At 34.7% G+C, this 23,430-nt stretch overlaps 1 protein-coding gene across 3 annotated transcripts in view; it reads left to right on the top strand.

Annotated features, from left to right (window-relative positions):
* The window catches only part of GPATCH8 (G-patch domain containing 8), a 111,649-nt gene that overhangs the window by 28,124 nt on the left and 60,095 nt on the right, over positions 1-23,430 (top strand). Inside the window, exons 1-3 of one of the 3 annotated variants that reach the window (XM_049860824.1) lie at positions 7,178-7,258; positions 13,517-13,534; positions 15,716-15,788. Coding sequence is in view for 1 of the 3 variants with exons in the window: in XM_049860823.1 (XP_049716780.1) it covers positions 7,184-7,258; positions 15,716-15,788 (148 nt within the window). In the remaining 2 variants the exon portion in view is untranslated. Of the gene's footprint in view, positions 1-7,177; positions 7,259-13,516; positions 13,535-15,715; positions 15,789-23,430 lie in introns of those variants that run through there. The other 2 variants (XM_049860823.1, XM_049860825.1) reach the window with 2 other exon arrangements.

The following is a 23,430-nucleotide window of genomic DNA, read 5'->3' as shown; positions in this document are numbered from 1 at the left end:
AGGCACTCCTTCTTCATCTGTATGCCCTGTGCCAGAACAGTTCTATTAGATGGCAGAAAATTAATAAATGTTGTGTTGGGTTAAAAGAAAACATCTTTTTATGTAAATAAAAAGAAGAGATCGGTTCATACATAACTTTTTTTTTTTTTAATAAGTTAACCATTGTAAAGAGTCAGTACTTCCACGTCCTTGCCTCTGCCCCCAATTTTTTCCAGTCTGCTTAAGGTGATTTGCACTGTTTGAATTAAGCCCCTTAAGGATTTTTTTTTTTTTTTTTGTAAAATGCTTTTCTCCAGACATTTCGTTAGATGGAACTTATAGGTAGAACTTTAATCTTAGACCTAGATATGTCACCTAGTTCAACAGCTTCATGTCACGGATGAGAAAACTTCGTGCTAGCTATGTCATTAACTTTTTAGAGCATTATTGACCCCCTTATTAAAATGTGTTATTAAAAACCAGTGGTACAAATTTAAAAGTGGCTATTATTACAAGTTCACACTACATCGTAACAAAGTAAAAAGTGAAAGTCCTCCTTTCGCTGTGTCTTTCTTAGAGGTAACCATTGTTGTGAATTTTGTAGTAATGTTTAAAAATTAATATGCTGTTTAGAAGAATTAAAATATTTTAATTGTGTTTAAGGGAAAGTTTACACAGCAAGTTAAGTTCCCATTTAACAATTTCTATGCAAATTTTTCAGTAATATTGGTACTTTTTTTTTAGTGTGCCGTCATTCTCATTCATTCCATTCTGGTATTTCCAGTACTCTAGTTTCCCTGCCCCCTTACCTTTTCATCTTTGCTTTAGAGTATTTTTTTGCCATTTGGTCTCATATAAATGATTTTTTTAAAAAAAAATAATTTTGTTGAGAATATACACAGCAAAACGTAAATTCAGTAGTTTCTACATGTACAGATCAGTAGCATCGATTATATTCTTTTGAGTTGTGCAGCCATATTCACTCTCCTTTTCTGACTTGCTCCTCCACCGCTAACAAACTCACTGCCCCCTAAGGTTCCTATCTGATTTTTCTAGTTGCTGATGTCGATGTGATCCCATATAGTGGACAAAAGAGTTGCTGTTAACAGTTTGATCCCATATAGTGGAAGAAATGCTTTTAAAGTATTGAATATGGGTTTATTGTAATCATTAGCTTTTCTTTCCTTGTTTCTTTCTGCCTTTCTCTCTCTCCCTCTCTCCCTCCTTTTTTTCTGTTTACATTTACTTGATTCCCATGTCCTTGTGATGAGGTTACATTTATTTTAGTAAAAACAAGCCCACTATCCTCGAGTAGGTGAAAATTTTTAAAAGGATAAGTTTTAAAACTGATTTCTTTTTACATTTTTCAAATGTTGGTTTATTTATTAGGGTGAACCAAAGAGATACCCATGTAAATGTTAAAAATTAATCTCTTTAATCACTACATTAGTTATGGTTATTTATAGAATATTTCTTTACCAGTAAAGTCAGCTGCCATCACTGAAATCAGCAGATATTTAATATTTTTAAAAAATTGAACTTTAGGTGTTTGTCAGACATTTTTCCTTAGGAATATATACTGCTTAGTTAAACATTGGTTTTTTCGTCTTAAGCTCCAATGCTAATTTTCAATAATAGAAACATATTTTGTAATTCTACTACCCTAATACAGCTTTTGTCACGTTTGCAGAATGCTGATGGGTTCTTGTTTAGATAAAATAGTCTTGTACAGTTGCAATCAGTGAACTACTTTTTTGGTGTCCCCCCTCCTTTAACTTATGATTAACATATTTCTATATAATTTTTAAAAACTTTCATGATGACTCCCTGGTAGTTCCATTAATAAAGCAGTATTAAACTATTGGACATTTGTTTCCAATTTTTATTTTTTAGTGTTAAAGAAATGCTCAGGGGTTACTGTCTGCATTTTATTTATTATTATTTTTTCTTTTTTATTGTGCCCTAAGTGAAAGTTTACAATCAAGCCAGTTTCTCATACAAAAACCCACACACACACATTGTTATGTGACCCTAGTTGTCTCCCTACGGTGTGACAGCATACTTCTTCTCTGTTTACATTTTAAATTTGTAATAGTTACAGAAAATGTGATAGTGCTCTCACTTTTATTCTGCCTTTCCCCCCTAGAGAAGTAGAAAAGTAGCGTAACAGAAGGAGCATGAACTTTGAAGTTCTAGAGGCTTGGCTTTGGAATTTGGGCTTCTTCAATTACTGTTTAAGTCACTTTGAGCAAATTTCTTAACACTCTCTGAGTTCTACATCTGAAAATGGGAACAGTGAGTGATACCTACCTGTTGTTGGGTCATTGAAGGGATTAATTAAGATAGTGTCTGTATAGTACCTTTGATAAAATGCCTGAATATCTATTTGCTCTCGAAAGGTAGCTGTTACAAATATACGGTCGAGCAATATCACAGGAGTAAACTGGTAATATTGAGCTCATCTCATTTTAAAACAACCCCTAATTTAGACTGAAAACGTTTGCTTTTATATATATATATATATATATTTGTTGATTTAATTGAAGAAATCATTGGGTTAAAAAAATTTAATTTCTCAATCCTGATGGTTTGATGTTTTTCACTTTTTTTTCATATCTCAACTGATTAATTTTAAAAAACAGTAATTTACTACAGTTGGGATTACAGTATGGTGATTGGTAGATGCTCTTTTTTTTATAGTCATCTAAGCAGGACAAGGGTGACTCTAGTGTCTATTATTGAGAAGACTGGCAAGAAAATGAGCTGTAGTTTGTGACCTGTTATGGCTAAAATATATATATATATATATATATATAATGCTTCAAATAACCTAGTAGAAATCATGATCTCCTTTTTGTATGTATCTTTGAGCTTTTAAAAGAAAACTTCTTTTTAGATTGTGCTTTAAGTGAAAGTTTACAGTTCAAGTTAGTTTGTCATAAAAAAATTCATACACACATTTTATGTGACCCTAGTTGCTCTCCCTATAATGTGACAGCACACTCCTCTTTTCCACTCCGGATTTCTCACTTCCATTCAGCGAGCTCCTGTCCCTTTCTTTCTGCCTTCTCATCTCGTCTCTGGACAGGAGCTACCCAGTTAGTCTCATGTATCTTCTTGAGCTAAGAAGCACGCTGTTGATGAGTGTCATTTATAATGTCTTATAGTCCAGCCTAATCTTTGAATAGTTGGCTTCAGGAATAGTTTTCAAAGCTATATGTATTTTTGAATAAACACCATTTAAAATGAAGTTTTGATGAAATAGTTTATAGTTTTAAAATAAATTCATTAAGTATGAAATTCAATAGGAAAAAAGATAAGCAGTTAAAAACAGGGTTGCCATTTCACCTCTCAAGTACCCAGTTCTCTTCTCCAAAGTTAACCTGTAGTACCAACTTCTTATGTTCCGTGTATGCTTTTTTGTTTGTTTTACTTTTATTCTTTTAGTTATTATACAGTAACAGTGGCTTCTTTTTCGGTGTATAGTTCTATGAATTTTAACACGTGTGTAGATTTGTGTAACTACCACCACAATCAACTTACAGAACAGGATTTAAAATTTTTTTAATGTTTATATTTTTTAAGGGGGAGGTGGTACAAATATCACCATTTCTCCCATTTTTTCATTTTAAAAAAGTATTAAGATATAGTAAAATCCATCCTGGTTAATGTATGGTTCTTTGAGTTTTGACAGAATGCTTACTAGCACAGCCACCATCACAATCAGTATATAGCCCCCTAGCAACCACTGATCTGTTTTCTTCTATGTTTTGCTTTTTCCAGAATGTCATGTGATGAAATCATATAATATGTAGCCTTTCGATTATGACTTCTTTGACTTAGCAGAATTCATTTGAGATTGATTTTGAGTTGTTGCTTGTATTCGTAGGCTGAGTAGTGTCCCATTGTATAGGTGTACCAATTCTTTAAAATTCATTCCTCAGTTGAGGGACATTTAGGACTTTCCAGTGCACAAATATAACTGTTGTGAACATTCACAGTCAGATTTTTGTGTGAACATAAGTTTTTCCTTCCACTTGGGTAAATACCTAGGAAGAGGATTGTTGGTTTGTATGGTAAGTGTATGCTTAGCTTTACAAGAAGCTGCCAAACTATTTTCCAAAGTGGCTGTACCACTTTGCTTCCTACCAACAATTTATGAGAGTTCCTGTTGCTCTGCAGTTTCACCAGCACTTGGTATTGTAAGTTGTTTGTTTTTTAAACCTATTCTAATAGACGTGTAGTGGTATCTCTTTGTGGTTTTACTTGCATTTCCCTAATGACTGTGATGTTGAACATCTTTTCATGTACTTATTTCCCATGTGTATGTCTTCAGGAGTCCCCAGGTGGTGCAAACAGTTAAGCACTGGACTACTCACCAAAAGGTCGATGGTTCGAATCCATCCAGAAGCACCTTTGAAGACAGGCCTGGCAGCCTGCTTCTGAAGGGTCTTGGCCTCAAGAGCCCTATGGAGCAGTTCTACTCTGTGCACATGGGGTCGCCGCGAGTCAGAATCGACTTGGTGGCAACTAGCAACAACAACATGTCTTTGGTGAAGTGTTTGTTCACATGTTTTGTCTACTTTAAAAATTGAGTTGTTTTCTCGTTGTGTTTTGAGAGTTCTTTATATATTCTGGATATAAGTCCTTTATCAGATATGAGATTTATAAATATTTTCTTCTAGCCCAGTTTATCAGTATTTTCTTTTATGGATTGTGCTTTTGGTGTTGTATCTAAGAAACCTTTGTCTAACCTGAGGTCACAAATACTTTATACTGTATATTCTTGTAGAAGTTTTATAGTTTAGGTTTTACATTTGGATCTGTGATTCATTTAAGCTAATTTTTTATTATGGTGCCAGGTTCTTTTTTTTTTTGCATATAGATACCTAGTTCCACCATCATTTATTAAAAAGACTCTTTCTATTGAATTGTCTTTGTTGAAAACCAGTTATCGTAAATATGTCTTTTTCTAGACTCAAGCTATGTATTGTGTTTGATCCAGATTGATTAAAAAACTTAAATAGCCAGTGTTGTTTAGAAATTTGTTGAGTTTCATTTGAAAACTGGTATTTGCTGACAGTAGTTTGTAATATATGCAGTGTCGTTAGTTGCCATCAAGTCGGTTCCGACTCACAGCAACCCCAAGTGTAGAGTAGAACTGTGCTACACAGGGTTTTCAAGGTTGTAACCTTTCTGAAGCAGGTTGCCAGGCCTGTCTTCCGAGGTGCCTCTGAGTGGGTTTGAACTGCCAACCTTTTGGTTGGTAGTCCAGTGCTTAACCATTTGCGCCACTCTGGGACTCTTATTAACCTATGGTATGATTTTTTAAAATGATTTTTCAGTCTACAGATTAAAAGGAGATTTTGCTAATGATTCAATTATATTTTGGAAAAACTTGAGTTATTTTTACAGAATAGCTCAATTTTGCCTCAGGACAACCCCATGTGTGTCAGAGTAGACCTGTGCTATGTAGGGTTTTCGTTTCTTGTTTTTCCGAAGTATATCACCAGGCTTTCCTTCCAGCGTTCCTCTCGGTGGATTGAACTGCCAGCCTTTCAATTAGCAGACAAGTGCATTAACCATTTGCACCACCCAGGGACTTCAAGGGAGCAGAGATAACTTCCTGGAGTACCTATTCCCAAATCTTATCCTATTTTTAAGTTTTGATTTTTTGTCTTTGGAAAACCTATTCCTGTCCCCATTATTCCTTTCTTCTTTTGGGTAAATTTTGCCACACAATTTTATTTTTTTACTATGGTAAAATACACATAACAAAATTTATCATTTTCAAGCATGTAGTTCATGGCATTAAGTACATTCAGTGTTGTGTAACCATAACCACTGTCTAGTTCCAAAACTGTTAATACCGCCACACGATTGTAGCGCTTAATTGTTCTCTGATGTTTCGTGTGTATTTGCCACCTTATTAAGTGGTAGAGTTATAAGAGTTAAACAACGCTCAGTTCTTGTCCTTAAAGACTTCAGAGTCTGGTGAGGGAAACAAGTAACCTAATATTTATGATAAGCCCCAAACCCATTGCCATCGAGTCGATTCTGGCTCGTAGCCACCCCATAGGACAGAGTAGAACTGCTAATAAGGTTTCCAAGGCTCTATTTATTCTATACAGGAGCAGATTGCCACATCTTTCTCCTGCGGAGCCCCTAGTGTAGGTGCGAACCGCAGACCTTTCGGTTAGCAGCGCATTGCCTAACCACTGTGCCACCGGGGCTCCTTAATATTTATGATACAATGTAGCAGATTATATTAGAGCTTCCTGTCAGTGAAGTTTTATTTACTCAACTAGAATTTTAATTATGCTTTGAAGAGCAAAGTAACTTTTTGTTAGGTTAATATTCGAGTTATCATTCCACATGGTTAATTGAGGTTTTTAGTCTTTTGACTTAGGTGTGTTTAGGGCTCATAAGTCCCCATCCCCTGTACTTTGTAACAAGAGGGGAACCAGAAAATTGATATTCTGATTTAAAGGCAAATTATGAGCTCTTCCTTCCTATTGGAGCAGAGAGATCAGAGAAAAATGATCATTAGAAAGAACTTGTCAGTTGTCCACACCTACTGTCACTTGAACTGTTTTGACTTATTCTAGTCACTGTAACAGCTAGCTTGATTATTGTCAAATGTGGCATTATAAAGGCATGTTTATCTCTCCTGGCAGATCATTTGGGAAACTGTGTTAAGAGATTATTTTTGAGTTCCTTTAAACCTGGAAGGTGGTAGCAGTTGATTTAAAGTTGAATGTTTTAGCAGTTTTAATCAAAAGCAGTAAGTTATTAACATTGAACGGTATGATAATACAGATTTTACTTTCAGTCTTCTGTTAGTATGACTTATTTTCTTTAGCATTAAAAATCCAATACTAGATTGTTATTAAAAGCAAAACATAGCATGGATCTATGTTTTTAGGGTTCTTCAATCTTCCTAATATAGTTGGTATAAGAAAGAGTTGATGTTTAGTGTGTTTTAGTTAGTAATTTTGATGCCTGTTAGGGGAAGAAGAGTTCGAATTACTACGGCTAGACTCCTAGTATGTTATTTTTATAGATTTCAACATATCTCAATTTGTTGCCCTGTTTTGGTTACCTACTAGAAAGGAATGTAAAATTAAAAATAACCCCTAGTTTAGTTGTTAATAATTTTGGCAGGTATTGCTTTTGAAAAATAACTGTAGTCTTCTTTTTTCAGGGTAATCACTTTGATCAGTATGAAGAAGGACACTTGGAAATTGAACAAGCGTCACTTGATAAACCTATAGAATCGGTAAGATGATCAGTGCTTAATTTTGGGTCATAGCCAGTTAGTTAGGTAGTGTTCGTGTGACACTTGATGTGAGTGAAGTTAAACTTACTAATAACCAATAGAAGAGTTTAAAACTTTTTACTTGCATGCCCTACAGTAATCTAATAGAGTTTGGGATGTAGTATAATATTTAATATGTTGGGAAATTAGTCAAAAAAAAATCTAAAAACAAATAAGAATTTTGACAGAAAAATATCATTTTGGCCCATACTAATATTCTATTAAAGATAGCAAGTTAAAGTTTATAGTGTTTCTGTAAATTGAATAAAGGAGTAAAATGTATTTTGATCCTTTAATAGCTTCACTTTTCCTGGAAAATGCAGTTGTGTGTGAAATGCTGCATTAGAAACAGTTAAGGATCAGTACATTTTATTTACCAGACGGTTTCTGTGGCTTAAGAGATGCCTGGCGTTTGTCAAAAGCCGATTTTTGTATCTTTTCACACAGCTTAGTTTTGAAGATTAATAATGCCAATAAATGGAACAAGGAGATTTATTTTCCCCTTTCTTAAAAAAAAAAAAAAAAACTTAAATTATTTTTTCAACTTTATTTTCATTAAAAAAAAACCTATTTTTAAATTACAGTCTATTGTTAAATTGTCTAAACTTGTCAGTATGTCAGCATTTAATATTTGTGCTTAAGTATACATACTTAATAAGAATTTTAGTGAGCTATTGGTAAGATTTGAGTGAAAAAAGTAAATCAAAGAGGGAATCTTAATTTTTATAGTTATCAGGGCAAGCTCCTGCCCCCTGTAAGAAATAGTAGCTTCTCCTCTTCCCTCAGGAAAGTAAGAAGGCAATTTAGAGAGTACAGATATTTTAATCTTAGCTTTTATTTTCAAAACTGTAATGTGGTAAAGGATCAACATATATTTGTGTTCCTAATTAGGTTGGTGTTGTGTGTGTTTGTGTGTGTGTTTAGATGTTTACAGATATTTACACAACTTGGGGTGTTCGACATTTTTCTTCCACAGCAGTTGGCCCATATTAGCTAAGCAGCCATGATCTGGTTTGTATTGCACGGTCTGCCTTTTTTTAATTTCTTCTCTAGGGTTTCTTTCTCCCCCACCTCCCCTTCTTATTTCTGTTCTTCTGGTCCAGTGAACACTGCATATAGTACTTTCTGTCTCAATGTGCTGGCATGGTGCTAGACTTAGGCATGGCAGTAATTGATGACGCATGTGATAATGCTGCAGAGGGAGAATTCACATCTGATGCACTGAAAGCCCAGTCATAAGGATGAAATGCCAAGCCCACCTTGCTAAATTAAAAATCATTGAAATTTGTGCCTTGTTCCGTATCATTTTGGGGATTAGTGTAAGGTGGAATTTTATAATGTAACCTGCAGGCTAGATTAGTATTTTGCACTTCAAAAATAACTTAATTTTTCCATTTTAATTTAAATGTTTCTTTGGGTCAAAGTTTAAGAACAGATCTGTCAGAAGCAAGTCCCCAGTACCGTATTTTACGTGGTATATGGTTTGTTAATATTCTTACAGAAGCTGTAATTTTGGGGGTGCTTTGACTTGACAGCAGCAGGAAATCTAATTAGAGTAAATTTACAACCTAGTGTTTCTTATTACTATTCTCAACAAAGATTTTAGGGAACCACTAAATTAAATTATTTTTAACATTTCCTAAGCCTTCTTTGAGGACCTCTGGTGGTACAGTGGTTAAAGTACTCAACTGCAAACCAAAAGGTTGGTGGTTTAAGGCCAGCAGCCACTTTGCAGGAGAAAGATGTGGCAGTCTGCTTCTGTAAAAATTTACAGCTTTGGAAACCCTATGGGGCAGTTCTCCCCTGTCCTGTAGGGTCCCTGTGAGTTGGAATTGACTTCGAGGGCAGTGGGTTAAACCTGCCTTGAGGGCTATACTTTTAAAGGTTTCTGAAGAATTCATTCCTGTGTCGGGTGAGGCTAATGGTGTTTCACCTCTCACACTTGTTTTATAGAAAGTTGAGGATTTTTCTAGCACGTGTTGTAAATTCCAGCATGTGTCAAAGTGAGAAAACTATCAGAAGACAGTCTGACTAATTATTGATGAGTAACTTCAGTGAGTAGGAGTGGAATTATTATGCCTTATTTATTAAATAGAATTATCTTTTCCATTTAAGATATCAAATAGTATAGTACTTAACCAAAAAAACAAACCCGTTGCCGTCCAGTAAATTCCAACTCATAGTGACCCTATAGGACAGAGTAGAACTGCCCCCATAGAGTTTCCAAGAAGCACCTTGTGGATTTGAATTGCCGGCCTTTTGGTTAGCAGCCATAGCTCTTAACCACTGCGCCACCAGGGTTTCCAGTATAGTACTTAGGCAGAATTTTTTTTTTGTAGATTAGTATATGTCCAGAGATACACATTATATTAATTTATACTTCTAATGGAAATTTACTCCCGAGACACATAAATACATGCATTATGTGAGATACGGTAGTTCAGGTATAACAGCAGGAGCTTCATAGCCTACTTTTTATTAGATAGAAGTGGGGCATACAAGATAGGTGGGATCTTAATTTCTGCTACCACATCATTTGGGAATCAAATTTAAAGTGTTTAAAGAAACTCATAATATGATTGGCACCAAAGTAGGTAGTGTTTCCTCCCTCCTTCCCTTAAACATAGTAAATCTCCTATCACCTAAGAAATTCCTACCAGATGATAGTATATATTGAGTTATTTGGCTGGCTGGCTATATTGAACTGTCTTGTTCTTAGAGGGAAATGGTGTGGCTTTTTCTATGCTGAATTAAAATCTTTCTCTGCAGCAATATCTATTGAGAGGTGCTGACTGTTTTGCTACAGCATGCAACTCAAAAGTGGCTGGAAATACGCAGCTTTGGGAGTCTACAGATCATTGCAGGAGCTAAAGGTCTAGTCATTTTTTTTTTTTAACAAAGGTAATCTGCAGCAGCTGGTAACCGTGGAAGTCTCTGCACAGGTTTGTGCCAAGAATATGCCTGTGTGAAGGGTTATTGTGAGTATAGGATTAAGGTCTTTTTGTTTTGTAATAGGGTAAATCTAATGCAAACTGGCAAGATGGGAAGTGAGCTACAGACATGCAATACTGCATTTTGCTTTTAGTGAACTTTTAAAACCTAGATTTGTTAGTGAGATGATAAAAGTGTTTCAGTTTAAATAGGCAAATGTCGAAAACACATCAAAATCCAGCATTTGCAAAGAATTTCATAAATTTTATTATAAAGTCTTATTTCTCCCTCTTTATTTTAACCAATCAAATGGCTTTCAATGAAATTTCTTACACATTTCTAAGAAAATTATGTAAGAATTGCCAGATAATTATCCAAATTTAAAGTAGAAAGTAGTACTATTTGACTCTATTATTACAAATGATGTTTCTGGAATTTGAATTTTAAAAGTTGTTATTGCTTCAAGTTTTTTAGGGCTCAGCCATTGTAACAGTCATTATAATTATTACCTTCAAATACTTAAAGATAGAACAAATCAAACTTGATCTGAAGCGATAACCCAGTCTATAGTTCCAAGAATTGGTTAGTATGATTTAGAATGTATTATCTTTTAGAACCTTTATTATAGAAAGAAGATGAGAAATTAAATGGGAGAATTCTTTTAAGCTGTACAGAAGGCAAAATGCTAGCATCATAGGCTTAAAATATGTTGTCATTGTTGTAGATGGAAGTAAAACTACCCATTAGCCCATTAGTTGGTCTTTGCTCTGCCTGACTAATTAAATTCTGTCTTAACAGTTGTCAGGTTTTAGAAATTAATGTAAGTTTTCAAACTTCAGTTCCTGATGTTTAGTTTGCTCATCTAGAGATTTAGAAGTATATGTATAATTGGGTTTTGTCATGTTGCATATCTGTTTAGATCTGTGGACTCCACCAGTTCCAAACTGTAACTCTATAAGACTGCTGATTTGACATTTAGCAGTGACCATATGTGGACTGCACTATAAATACTGTGCTTCTTGAAGCTGAATGGTGTAGCATTACTATATGGCTTTTCTCTCCAGTCTTCATTGTGTCATCTGTAGTGAGCTAGAGATTTTTTTGTTTTGGGAATTTTTACAACTTGTTGTTTGCATGGGTTCACCTATTAGCACTTGATTCTTGCTTATAGATTATTTAATACACAATCAGCAAAGCTTACAATCCACTCAAGAGACCCACCATTTTTGTCACTGTTGAAAATGAGCTAAATGGCATAAATTGAATGTGGCTGTCAACTAAAAGAAAATTGAGCATGGAGTTAATATTCATCCAGTCACTAACACACCTGTAGTATAGTTTCCTCTTGAGATGTGACATTCTATTTCCTACTATAGAAACTTGGAATCAGCTATATACAATAAAGTAAATTTTTGTGTTTTGGCAGGCTACCATTACACAGATTGGTGGTGCTGTTGCCAAAATCATCGTTATGTGGTGGTATATAGCTTCTTGGAGCAGAGAGACATTCCTAGGAAACTTTTCTGCTTGGTAGTTAATTAATAAAAATGTTGAGGAATGACTGAAACAATGAATAATGACATGTTTTTTATTAATGATGCTGTGTTTTCAGCATATTGGTAGTTAATAACACATTTGTTGTTTTCAAAGATCTTCCCATTTAAAAATTATATCCCTTTTTTTTAATTCATATACTGTCTTACACATATAATAGAGGGGAACAAAGGATAAGAGTGTAGCATTTTAATTTAGAAATAGAAAAAAAGGTAAAGGAGAACTGAGGCTTAAGTGAAAAAAATTTGGGTTTTCAGCTCAGCTTCACAGTTTAACCAGAATTAGAAGAACTTCATGTCCAACCAAGGATGCCGCCACACTGCTACTATTTGGGGCTTTTGAGCACAGAGAGTAACAAATAGGTGGTTTGTGGGAACTCTTTATGAATTATGTAGAAAACCAGGTTTTTGCCTACCAGCGTTCAGTTGTTTTATTGGTCTAAAATTAGGATTTTCTTGCCATTCTTCCATGTGCATTGAAATTATAAACAGCCTACCACTGTCATGTCTTTTTGGTAGTCGTAAACCAGGCTGTGTTAGAAAAGAAGAAAATGTTCTTTTATGTATTTTTGGTTCTATGAGATTATGATTAAACCCCAAACTAAACATTTTATTTAAAAACAACTGAAAGATTTTCTAGTCATTGTAGGGTCACTGTGAGTCAGAGTTGACTCCAAGGCAACGGTTTTGGTTTTTGTTTTGGATTATTATGACTAAAATAGTAACTACTTAATCTTTTACTATTTTAGGTAAATGTAGTGCTCATGGCCCTCATCTGTTTGGACTAGAGATTAGTTAAGTTTACTGTTGTAAATATCATCCATGGGAATAATTGGCAAAATCACAACCCTAAACAGAGAAACTAGATTAGTAGTTATTTTCCCAGGCTGGTGGTTGAGTCCTTTGTTTTTTCACAGTGATTTCAGTGAACCTTTGAACTTTTCAGTGAGAGACACACGCTGTTATAAGGTGTTTTGGTGTGCCTTCCTTGTGTTATCCATCATTCTTAAGCCTATTTGGATTTTCGAGTAGTGTTTATGAAATGTTTTCTTCTCTCATGGTAGAAAAGGGGACCATACTGAACACTAGCCCTTTCAGCAGAGTCACAGAGCTGCCTTTTTCCCTCAAAAAGCAGGTAGTCTGGAATGATAGAAAGGCCCAGTTTTTCCATATTAGTCATTCACTCTAATCTATGAGGTTAGAGATTGTCATGAGAGAAGGAGGTTCTGGGAGATATGTCTATTGTTTCTTCTGCCTTTGTTGTAATCAGAAGGACTAAGAGTGGCATGTTAATAATTTTAATATAGCCTCCAACGTTTTATTCCCTAATCATATTTGGGAAGGTAGATTTAATTAAAGAACAATTTTCACCTAAAGTTTTAGAGAGAAGTCGCACTGCCGTTTTTTATCAGTAGCTTTTCTTTGAGAAGGTGACGGTTATCCTCTTGAGTGGTTTGGTAAAAGTGGTGCTAATGTGTATAACTTGAAATTTCCCTTTTGTCCTTCCTCTCTCCCTGTAACATCTGCTTTTCCTTCACTGTTGTCGGTCACAACGCGCTGCTCTTGACTCTCTCCGCTGCTCCCGACTCGTGGATTTACCTACGCTTTCACTCTCTGTAATAAATACATTACTTGCAAGCAGTGAATTGAAAACAAGACAAAAAATAAAATAAAACGACCATTAGTGATTGGACAGTTTCTTACTTTGTGTTACATTTAACTGTTCTTTTGACAGCCCAGTTTTTAAAGCCAGGTTCGTATGGAAATGCTTTCACTCCACTTGCACTGCTTTTGGAAATAGCATACTGCTTCATCTGTCTGTTTATTTTAGTGCATTCATAATATAACACAGTCAGCATAATGTCTCATCTCTACTTAAGCAAAGATTGAGTTTTGTTAAATAAAAAAAGGAAAAGAAGCAACAATTTTTGTCAACATTGTTTAGTACCCGAAATCTTTGTGCTAAGTATAGTTACAACCTTAGCCTATGAAAAGATTAAACATTAATCGAAATCAGCCACATAATCTTAGAGTTGTTCTGCTGTCCTTGTCCTTTCTGGGGTTACTCAGTTGTAGGAATTATGTTACGAAAGAAGAATTTTATATACAGGTAAGTTTGTTTTCATAGTAGTAAAACAAGAACCTCTTTACCTTTCATTTTCTGCTAGTATTTCTTATGTTAAGACTTTTAATATTTTTTGATAATGAAATTATTTATAAATAGACAATACTAATTAAGGGGATACTTTTCCTGGCATTTCAGTTGAGAAGGGAGAAAGGTAGAAGGAGGGGTAGCAGTGTTAGATTTAAGTTTTTGTGATGTCTAATGTGGAAGTCATCTCCTGGGATTACACATGACATAGAGTTTTCTAGTAGTTCTTTTTCCTAGCAAAAGTAATTTCTAGAGACTTTTTGAAGACCATCATGCTTTTGTAAATATGTATATTTAAAACAATAGTATCTTTTGTTTTAGAAACAGGTTTTAATTGGCATTTGCCTGTAGGTTTTGTTTTTTAAAAAGTATCTTGAGTTTTTTACACCTGATCAGTGAGATAGCTACTCAGTCCAGTTTTCCAGTTCCCATGCTATCAGAAATTTGTAGAAGGAAGTTGTCTTTTTTTTTTAAACAGAGCACTGAGGAGACTTAATCTCTTAACTTCCTGTCAGAAAAGATTAACAGTAAAGTAATTGTTTTATTTCTTCTGTGACTCCAAAGAACATTTTATCATTGAATTATAGAACTTAGAAGTAATGTTTATGGATGTTTGTTTTTAATTAAAAGATTTGGGATTTTGTTAATTTTATAAATTAATTTCAGGAAATAGAGGTTATTTTCAAATGGTGATACCAGATTAATACTATAAATTCCGTTTTTATGCATAAAGAACACTTTGTGCTTATGATTTTTAGAAGTTTCCCATTGGTCGAGTAGCATAATTTTATTCGATACAGTCAGTGGTTATTTTAGCTTTGTCTTGCGACTGCATACTAACTGTAAAGATCAAAGAATTGGACAAAGGCCTGCAGAGATTTCTGAGACCTTGACCCCTTACACAAAAGCTGACATTTACTTGTTGTTTCTGATGTCTTTTCATGCAATTTACATTGAAATACCTTGTCCAGTGTTTTCCTAGGAAGATGAGACATTATGTATGTTGGTTTTTTTCCCCTACATGCACTAATGGTTCTTTACTGTTAACTTACTGCTAGGCCTGTTTCATTCTAACATTTTAGCAATTTTGTTAGATTACATGTTGAAATGCATCACTCAGTCTGTGCTTGAGCTCATTTTATTTTTCTGTTTAATCAATTTAATTTCTTGTTTTACTAACCTCACTGTTTTTTCAGTTTAATATTGGCTGCATGCTAGTTAAATATTTATATATATATATACATAAAAAAAAAAAAAAACCAATCAAGTCTAGCCTGGATTTTGCTCTGATTGTGTTTTCATTTCTAGTGGTGGGGCAGTCTTACACTTATAACTTTGTATCATGAAAGCCTGACACATCAGCAAAAAACTAAACACAATACAGATTTTCTTTAAAAAGAAATCTTGAAGTGGTGCTTGTCTAGGTGGTGGATATGATTGTACCTTGATTTTATGCTTTTTAATGTTAGTTTTAAACTTCATAAATGTATTCCTCCCTTTCCCTTTCCCCTTTTTTCTCCTTTTTAGTGTCATGTACAAAAGTTGCCCAGCACACCATCAGAAAGGACCCTTCCCCCGTATGTTCTTCCCATATAAAATACTAGCTAGCATTTCTTTTTACATAATGTCCCTTCTGTTGGGCACATTTACCCTATTATTAGCACTTTTTTGCATGCATATATGTAGAATTATCTCTTGCTCATCACCTGTTTAAATGTCACTAGGAAGGGAAGAATATATTATTGGAATATTTTTGGTTTGTCTCTCTGTTCTGTCTGTCAGGATAATATTGGACACCGCTTACTCCAGAAACATGGGTGGAAGCTGGGCCAGGGATTGGGAAAATCTCTTCAGGGTAAGTTTTTTAAAATTTATGGAAAAGAAAAAGAAAACAATTTGATGCAGATCTTGTGCCTGATTGTGCTTGTTGTCTTTTTAAAAAAGTGTTCGGGTTTTTCCCCCTCTGCTTCCCCGTGCCCCCTCTAGAATAGTCTATTTTTCCTGTGACTGTATTTAGCAGATCACTCCATGTTTGCTGATAATTTGCAAGAGAAGCTGCTTTGTCATTAAAACTTTCAGGTCAGACTTGTGTGTGGCTCAACCTTGTCAATTTTTTTTTGGTAGGGGTGATGGGTGGATGGAGTAAAAGGAATACATGGTATCAGAGTGTGCTTTCTTTGTGTCACTTAGTGACTTTGTATTGTGGTCTTCTGTATTATAAAGAGAACTGTTCAACAGCAGAGTTTAAATTTTATCCTCCCAAATTTTCCCTGATGCGTGTGATTGTCCTGGCTGTTTTGCTGTGTAATCAGAAGCCATGTAGTGGTGGAGAGAAAAATTGACCCACATGAAACTTAAAATGGGAGCAGAGGTTTCCAAGGGTGCAGAGGGAAGCCATTTCTCAGGTTCAGATCAGGTTCTGGAAAATGGATGATGTAAAATTTCCATTGCACTTATTTTTCCCTTTAACTGTACTAATCATTTGGGTAAAAAAAAATAATAATATTTCTGCGTCAGAGTTCTTGCTAGTTGGAAACGAGCCAACTCTATTTACTTTTTAGCTCTCAGATTTAAGAACTACCGTTTGTTCTTAGCAGATGTGAATACTACCTCAGAAATGATGGGAATCATTGTGCTTTTACATCTTGTCTTGGAAGGGCTCATTGTATAAAGGGCTCTTTGGAGGCAGAGGTGTTAACTAATTTTTTGAATTTTGGAAAAAAGGATTTCTGCAGTTTTAATGTGGAAGCATGTAATGAATTCAAGTGTGTTTGTGAAGGGAACTAGAGGGCAGAGCATGAAATAGGACATTTCAGCCATTATAACTTCTGTTTTTTAAATTCTGCTTCTACAAATTCTGTTCAGTGATAACATGTAGGAAATGCTTACTAAATATATTTTGAATGACTAATACTAAGCATCAACCTGTTCTTTTGGGAGAGATACAAAGATTTGATTACCATAAAACCTGTTTCCAAGTGTTATAAGAACTCATTGTGAACAATACAAGGAATACTCTATGATTAAGACAATTTGTATGGCATAGACCACAGATTTTTAAGAGCCTGGAAGAGATAATCAGGAATGAAGTAAAAAAGGATTCTTGATAGAATTTGTCTAGTGATTTGCATACTTGTGTTAGGTTGAATTGAATGGAGGTGATTACTGAGACAAACGTCCCAAGATGGAATTTGATTTTCCCTGCCTATTTGAAATAGTTCTTTCTATATAGGGATACCCAGGAGCATTGTTACTTTCCTTGGTCAGGCACACAGGGAGTAGAATTTTAGGATATTTCATAGTGGCTAGAAAATCTGTTTGAATCCCAGAATTTTTTATTGTAAGCATCAGAGATCAGAGACTTTAAAGTACAATTAGAGCCTGCAGTATTTTTTTTTTTTTTTTTTAAGAAAGGAGATATAAATCGATACCTACCTATCTTTGGATGAGACACAATTTTTTATTTTGTTTTCATTTCATTTTTAAGTACACTTTAGAACTTTTGTTCTCTTTTTAACTTTGAGCTCCTTGAAAAGCGGAATTAGATTTTATTCATATTTTACCTCCATCTCCTCCCATGGTAATAGGCATATAATAAGCACTCAGTAACTCATAAATCTATTATTCATTTAAAATAAAAGGGAAATCTCAAAGCTATCTGCTTTGAATGGTATGTACAGTATCTTTACCCTTCAAAAAGAATGGAACCTTATTCTGAGGCCAGCATTGAGAGCTGAGTTTAATAGTCTCATAAATGGCTCTTTATCTTCTAGCATGAGATTCAACAGTATGCAGGCATTGTGCTGATTTTTTTCACATGCTTTTCCTTTTTGTAATACCCACATATTTGACCTAGAATATAACCACATTTATGGTATATTGAGGCAATTTATGACAGATTGTTCACTGTACTGAACTTTTGCCATAAATAATCACTGAAGAAAGCCCTTGTTTCTCTAGTGAAAATAATAATGCCTCCTCAATATTGTATATATTTATCACTGCATGTAATTTCTAGGCGCATGGCCTCTAAGGGTTCTTTGCATTTATTAGTTTACTGTCAACTTTCTGTTCCTCTTTTTATTTGAATTTAGAACTCTGAGTAACATGTAGCGTACCACTAAAATTTAGACCTAATCTCTTTGGGCTTTTTTTTTTTAAAAAAAAAAAAGGCTTAAAGATTATTTTGACCCATGCAAGGTTTTTACAAACAGTGCCAGTCCTTGGGGCTAGTGTGCAGGTATCTCAAATCATTGGATAGATTCCATGCTGTCTCTGGAACAAAGTTATATATGGCAGGATAGAAAATTGTACTTTGTAAGCTGGGTCTGATTTTATATTTGAATTTTCTTATTATTCACCTTTTCTCCTATCGTATTTACCAAAATATTTCAAAAGTTAAAAAAATACTATTATTCTATGTAGCAGATAAGCTATTGTTAAGATTAAAAAATAAAAGACCTGTTGACAAGATGCTAGAAGGAAACAACACAAAGAAAGACCTGTTACAAGAAATATTATGGACAGTTGCTTGTTGTAGAAGCAAGAGATGTGTTTAATTTGGAATGAAGCGACAGTGAATTATAATTATATTTTGTGGCAGTTGGACTGGATTCAGTTCTGGAGATTGTTATATGACCTTCTGGCAGCTTTGAAAAGTAAGGGAATAATATAGCTCAGAATCTTTATTTTGCTATGAGATATGTTTAGTCAGTAGGTACAGCCCACAGTGGTGCCTAAACTTCCTTTGCTACATAGTGTAAGAGATGTTTGATGATTTGGCTGGCTCTTTGGTCTCAAACAAAAGTTCAGTCCCTGGGAAATATGAATCAAGTCAGGTATTTCATATCTCACCCTGTCTAAAAGTTTCAATCAACAACAGGCAGCCAACAAATATTTTCTGAACTGCTAATAATATATTCTAGTCATGCAGACCATACAAAATAGCATAAGACGTGGACAAAGTAGATAAGGCATCGTTTCTGCTCTTCAGGTTTACTTTCTACTCCTCTAAGTCTTGCTTTTTTAACTACTATAGACCTTTGAAGGTTTTTTGAGACTAGGGACCATGTTTTATACTTGTATGTATTCCTTCTGTACTTTGAATAAAGTATGTGATTAGTCATAATATTTAATTGGCAAATTGTTTAGTCTTCTTCAGGATAGAAATTCTCATTTATTTTTATGTAAAAGTACTTGGTGCAGGGTATGAAGGCAGTAAGTATGTTAACAGCATTTGGAAACATAAGATCTGGGCTTGAGTTAGGCGCTGCCATTTCATTTAAGCAAAGGGACAAGTTACCATCACTAAAATATTCTCAGCAATTAATAGGAATTAAAATATTTGCTCATTTTCTCACAGTGTGGTTATGAGGATATGAAGTAAATGTAAGTGAAGTCACTTTATAAAACCTGTAAGATGCTATATAAATACTTAACATTAATAACATCTCTATTGTATAGTGCGAGAGCCGTAGTGGAGCAGTAGTTAAGAGCTCTGCTGCTAACCAAAAGGTTGGCAGTTCGAATCCACCAGCTGCCCCTTGGAAACCCAATGGGGCAGTTCTACTCTGTCCTGTAGGGCTGCTTTGAGTTGGAATCCACTTGATGGCAATGGGTTATTGTATAGTGCATATTTAGTTATTTTAATTGTATAAGAGATAATCCACTTTTAGATCTTAATCAGAAACAAACTTCATAAAAATCATAAGTAGGGAAGCCCCCATCTTTCTGCTACTCAGTCTTCCAAAATTAACAACAGTAGTAACTGATACGCTTAATATATGTTTGGTATCTGGCTCCAGGACCTGTGCTTTTAATGCTATATGCTTTTTAGGATCCCTAAACCCCTAATATTGGTGCTATATCACTTATTCTGAGCTTGGCAGTCACCTCTACTTGTGAGCCTAACTTAAAACATCTAAAAAGAGATTCCAGTCATTCAACAGTGCTATTGGGACAACTGGGTAGCAACCCAGAAAGAAACATAAAGTTGGATCCCCACTGTTACACCTTGCCCCAAATATATTCTAAATGAATCAAAGATTTAAGTATAAAAAATGAATCATAAAATTATTAGAATAAATAATGGGAGGATTATTTTTAATAATCTTGGAATGCGGAAAACCTTTCTAAATTTAACTCAAACCCCAGAAGCCATTAAATAAAGGATAACTTTGGTTACATTTCATCATAAATAAAATGGAAACAACAAATAACAAACTGGGGAGAATATCTCATAGACAAAGAACACATTCCTTTCATGTATTTATCAATATGAAAAAGACCTAAATAGAAAAAGGTGAAATGATGTGAACACAGTTTACAGAAAAGTGATGCAGATGGCCTTTAAACATATGAAACATATTCTCAAACCATCTCATAATAAGAGATTGGCATATTAAACCACAACGAGATACCACTTTTCGCATTGGAAAAGGTAAAATAATTAACCTGGCTAGAATATGGGAAAAAAGGCATCACACCATAAATAACCAGACCATTTACAGTTGAGACAGTTCCGACTGATGGTGACCTCGTATGTGTCAAAGTAGAGCTGTGCTCCACTATGTTTTCAATGGCTGATTTTTCGGAAGTAGATCTCTGGGTCTTTCTTCTGAGGTGCCTTTGGGTAGACCTGAACATCCAACCTTCCGGGCAGCCAAGCTTATTAACCATTTGCAACCATTTGCACCAAACAGGGACTCCACTTACATCATAAAAGGTGAGAATATAAATTGGTAACGCCATGACAGGGAACAATTTGTATGTATTACTTAAAGGTCAAAATGCATATACCGTGGATCCAGCAATTCTCCTTCTGTGTATTTGCCCTGCACTTGTTCATGAAAAGCATAAAATAATGTATGATTGGAATTATTCATTATAGCACTGTTTATAATAATAAAAAATTGGAAAAAGCCTACTATATTTCATTAATTCTTTGCCTTTTTTCATATTTTAATAAATATAAAATCAAGTGCGACTTCTCAGTGGCATTATAGTTAAAATTGACAGTCCCTCCACTTTCTTAGTGGCAATAAAGTAATAGTGTGTTTTATGGTTCATGACATTTTAGATGTGAATAAATAAATATTAAAGTGGTATAAAGAAAAACCATGTGGCCTTAAAAGGATTGAGGTAGTTTAGTACGTACTCACTATTTGTGGAACAATTTCTAAGATACACTAAGCGAAAAAGCAACATGCAAAACAGTTTATATGGTAAACTATGATTTGTATTAAGTAACATACATGTGTGTATGTGTGTGTGTGTATACAGTAAAACCTGTGAAACCTGGAACCTGTGTAAGGGAAGAAACTTGTTGGAGAAGGAAAACTCAAACATTTTCCACTATGTAGAACGCGATAGAAAAGTGGTGACTGCATCCTGTCAGAAGCAGAAAACTTGTGAGACCTGGAAAAACAAGGCAGTCCTCTTTGAGTTCTGGCTCTTACACGTTTCACTGTTCATATACCTCCTGCTTAAAATCAGTACTTTGTTCCTGAAAAATCATAATATTCTGTGTGAAAACTCTACCTCAGAGCATATTTCAAATGAGTTACATGTCAACCCTAGCCCCTAACCAATTTCCAAAACATAATTGAAACACAGAAAACTGCCTATTTATAAATTAAAATAAATCGTTAGGCAGCAAAATGCTGAAACATTTCTCCTTGATTACCCATTGATAAATAAATATACTTGTTAACAAACACTTTCTGTGTAGTAACATATACATTCTTTGTTGATACTGCTTTGATAGCTGTTCCAAAGATCTGCTAGTTTAATCTGGAATGTGTCTCCAGACTTCTCACACATCTTTTTCTTTAAAATGTTGCATAAAAGTTTTGAGATTGAAACGTAAATATTTTGCTTTATAAAAACATTGGCTGAAAAATGTTACGTCAGACATTCCTTATAGTTTGGGTATTAAACTGATGCAGTCTACTGTGAAAACATTAAAAGGGTATGCCTCTATATTTATGTTTGTATTTGCTTGGCTATGCAGAGAAAAATCTTTGTAAAGACTCTGTGAAAGGAAACTGAGTTACTTTTTACTATATACTTTTAAAATTTGGTATCATGTGCTTGCATTGCTATTCAAAAATATAGAAAACAATTGTTTTTAAAAAGTAAATTCAGAGTAGACAGAGGCAAGGCAGAGCAGGGTTGGGAGTGTTTCTTTGGTTTTATGTATGTTCCCCCCCACCCCCCCACCCCCCCACCCCCTTTCTAGTTTCAATTAGGAAATAAATGGTGAATGTAGTAGGGTAAAGTTTTTATTAGATAAGCCCCAATTATATTTATACTGCATTTTATTACTGAACGAAAATCAAACTTGAATAGACTAGAAATATGTAGTTAAAATTTATACTTTATTGTTAAAATACAATGTTGGTTTTTAAAACTTCACTAATTTCTTAAGAGAAATCACTGTTTGAGAAAAAATAGCTTTCCCTTGATATTAAACCATTGTGGTGTTGAGTTGATTCTGACTCATGATGACCCCATGTGTTAGAGAGTAGAACTGCTTCATAGGGTTTTCTTGGCTGTAATCTTTACAGAAGCAGATCGCCAGGCCCTTCTTCCACAGTACTGTTGGGTGGGTTCAGACAGCCAACCTTTTGGTTAGTAGTTGAGCGCAAACTATTTGCACCACCCAGAGACCCTTCCTTAATATTACAGTGACATAAATACATTTTCTGAATAGGGACCTCACAAAAGCTAAGTTGTTGTCCTTCTACTTTAATTTCCCTTCAAAGTTTATGTTTTCCTTTGGGAACAGGAAATAATGCTTAATGAGTACATATTATTTGCCAGATATTGATCTAGAATCTAGATGTTTTGCATTGACCCATTTAATAAGATACAGGTATTAGTTACTGAGTCTCTGCTGTTCAAAGCCTGACTTTGAAGTCAGTGTTTCTACCTTTATACATCTTCCCTTCTTAGAAAAAGCGGATACTGAAAATAGGAGTGGGTTGGGGAAGACAGCAGACTTATAGGGCCCCAAATCACAAAGCAAGGTATGGATTGTCAGAAAGACTTAGTTAATACACAGAGCTGGTCTAGCTGAAGGACTTTGTAGTTGTAATGGACCCTATTCCCAGCTAATAGGCCTTGGAGTCTTTATGCAGTTGCCCAAAGCAAGCCTAATTTTAGTAAGTCGTGTATCAGACTTAATACAAAACCGGTTCTTTTGCGCCTTTGACCTTCTTAATGGAATTTAGTTAATATAAATGAAAAAAATGAAGCCCAGATAGTAAATAAAATAAGTCAGAATTTTGGCAGTCAACATTAAGAGGTCTAATTTTTAGGGCTAAAGTAGAAAGGGGAAGAGATTTTGAGGGGAGGGAAGAATGGTGAGCTCAGTTGCTGTACAAAGACTATTTGTTTCTCAGCACAGAGATCATCACATTGCAAGGATACATCAGAAGACATCAAGTATATTTTAAGTTCATGGCAAAATCTGCCAGGTCTTTCTCCTGTGGAGC

This window comes from Elephas maximus, chromosome 19 (assembly GCF_024166365.1).
Source record: "Elephas maximus indicus isolate mEleMax1 chromosome 19, mEleMax1 primary haplotype, whole genome shotgun sequence".
Classification (NCBI taxonomy): Eukaryota; Metazoa; Chordata; class Mammalia; order Proboscidea; family Elephantidae; genus Elephas; species Elephas maximus.
The sequence above is the reverse complement of the archived record's forward strand: the minus strand, read 5'-3'. Positions and strand labels throughout refer to the sequence as shown.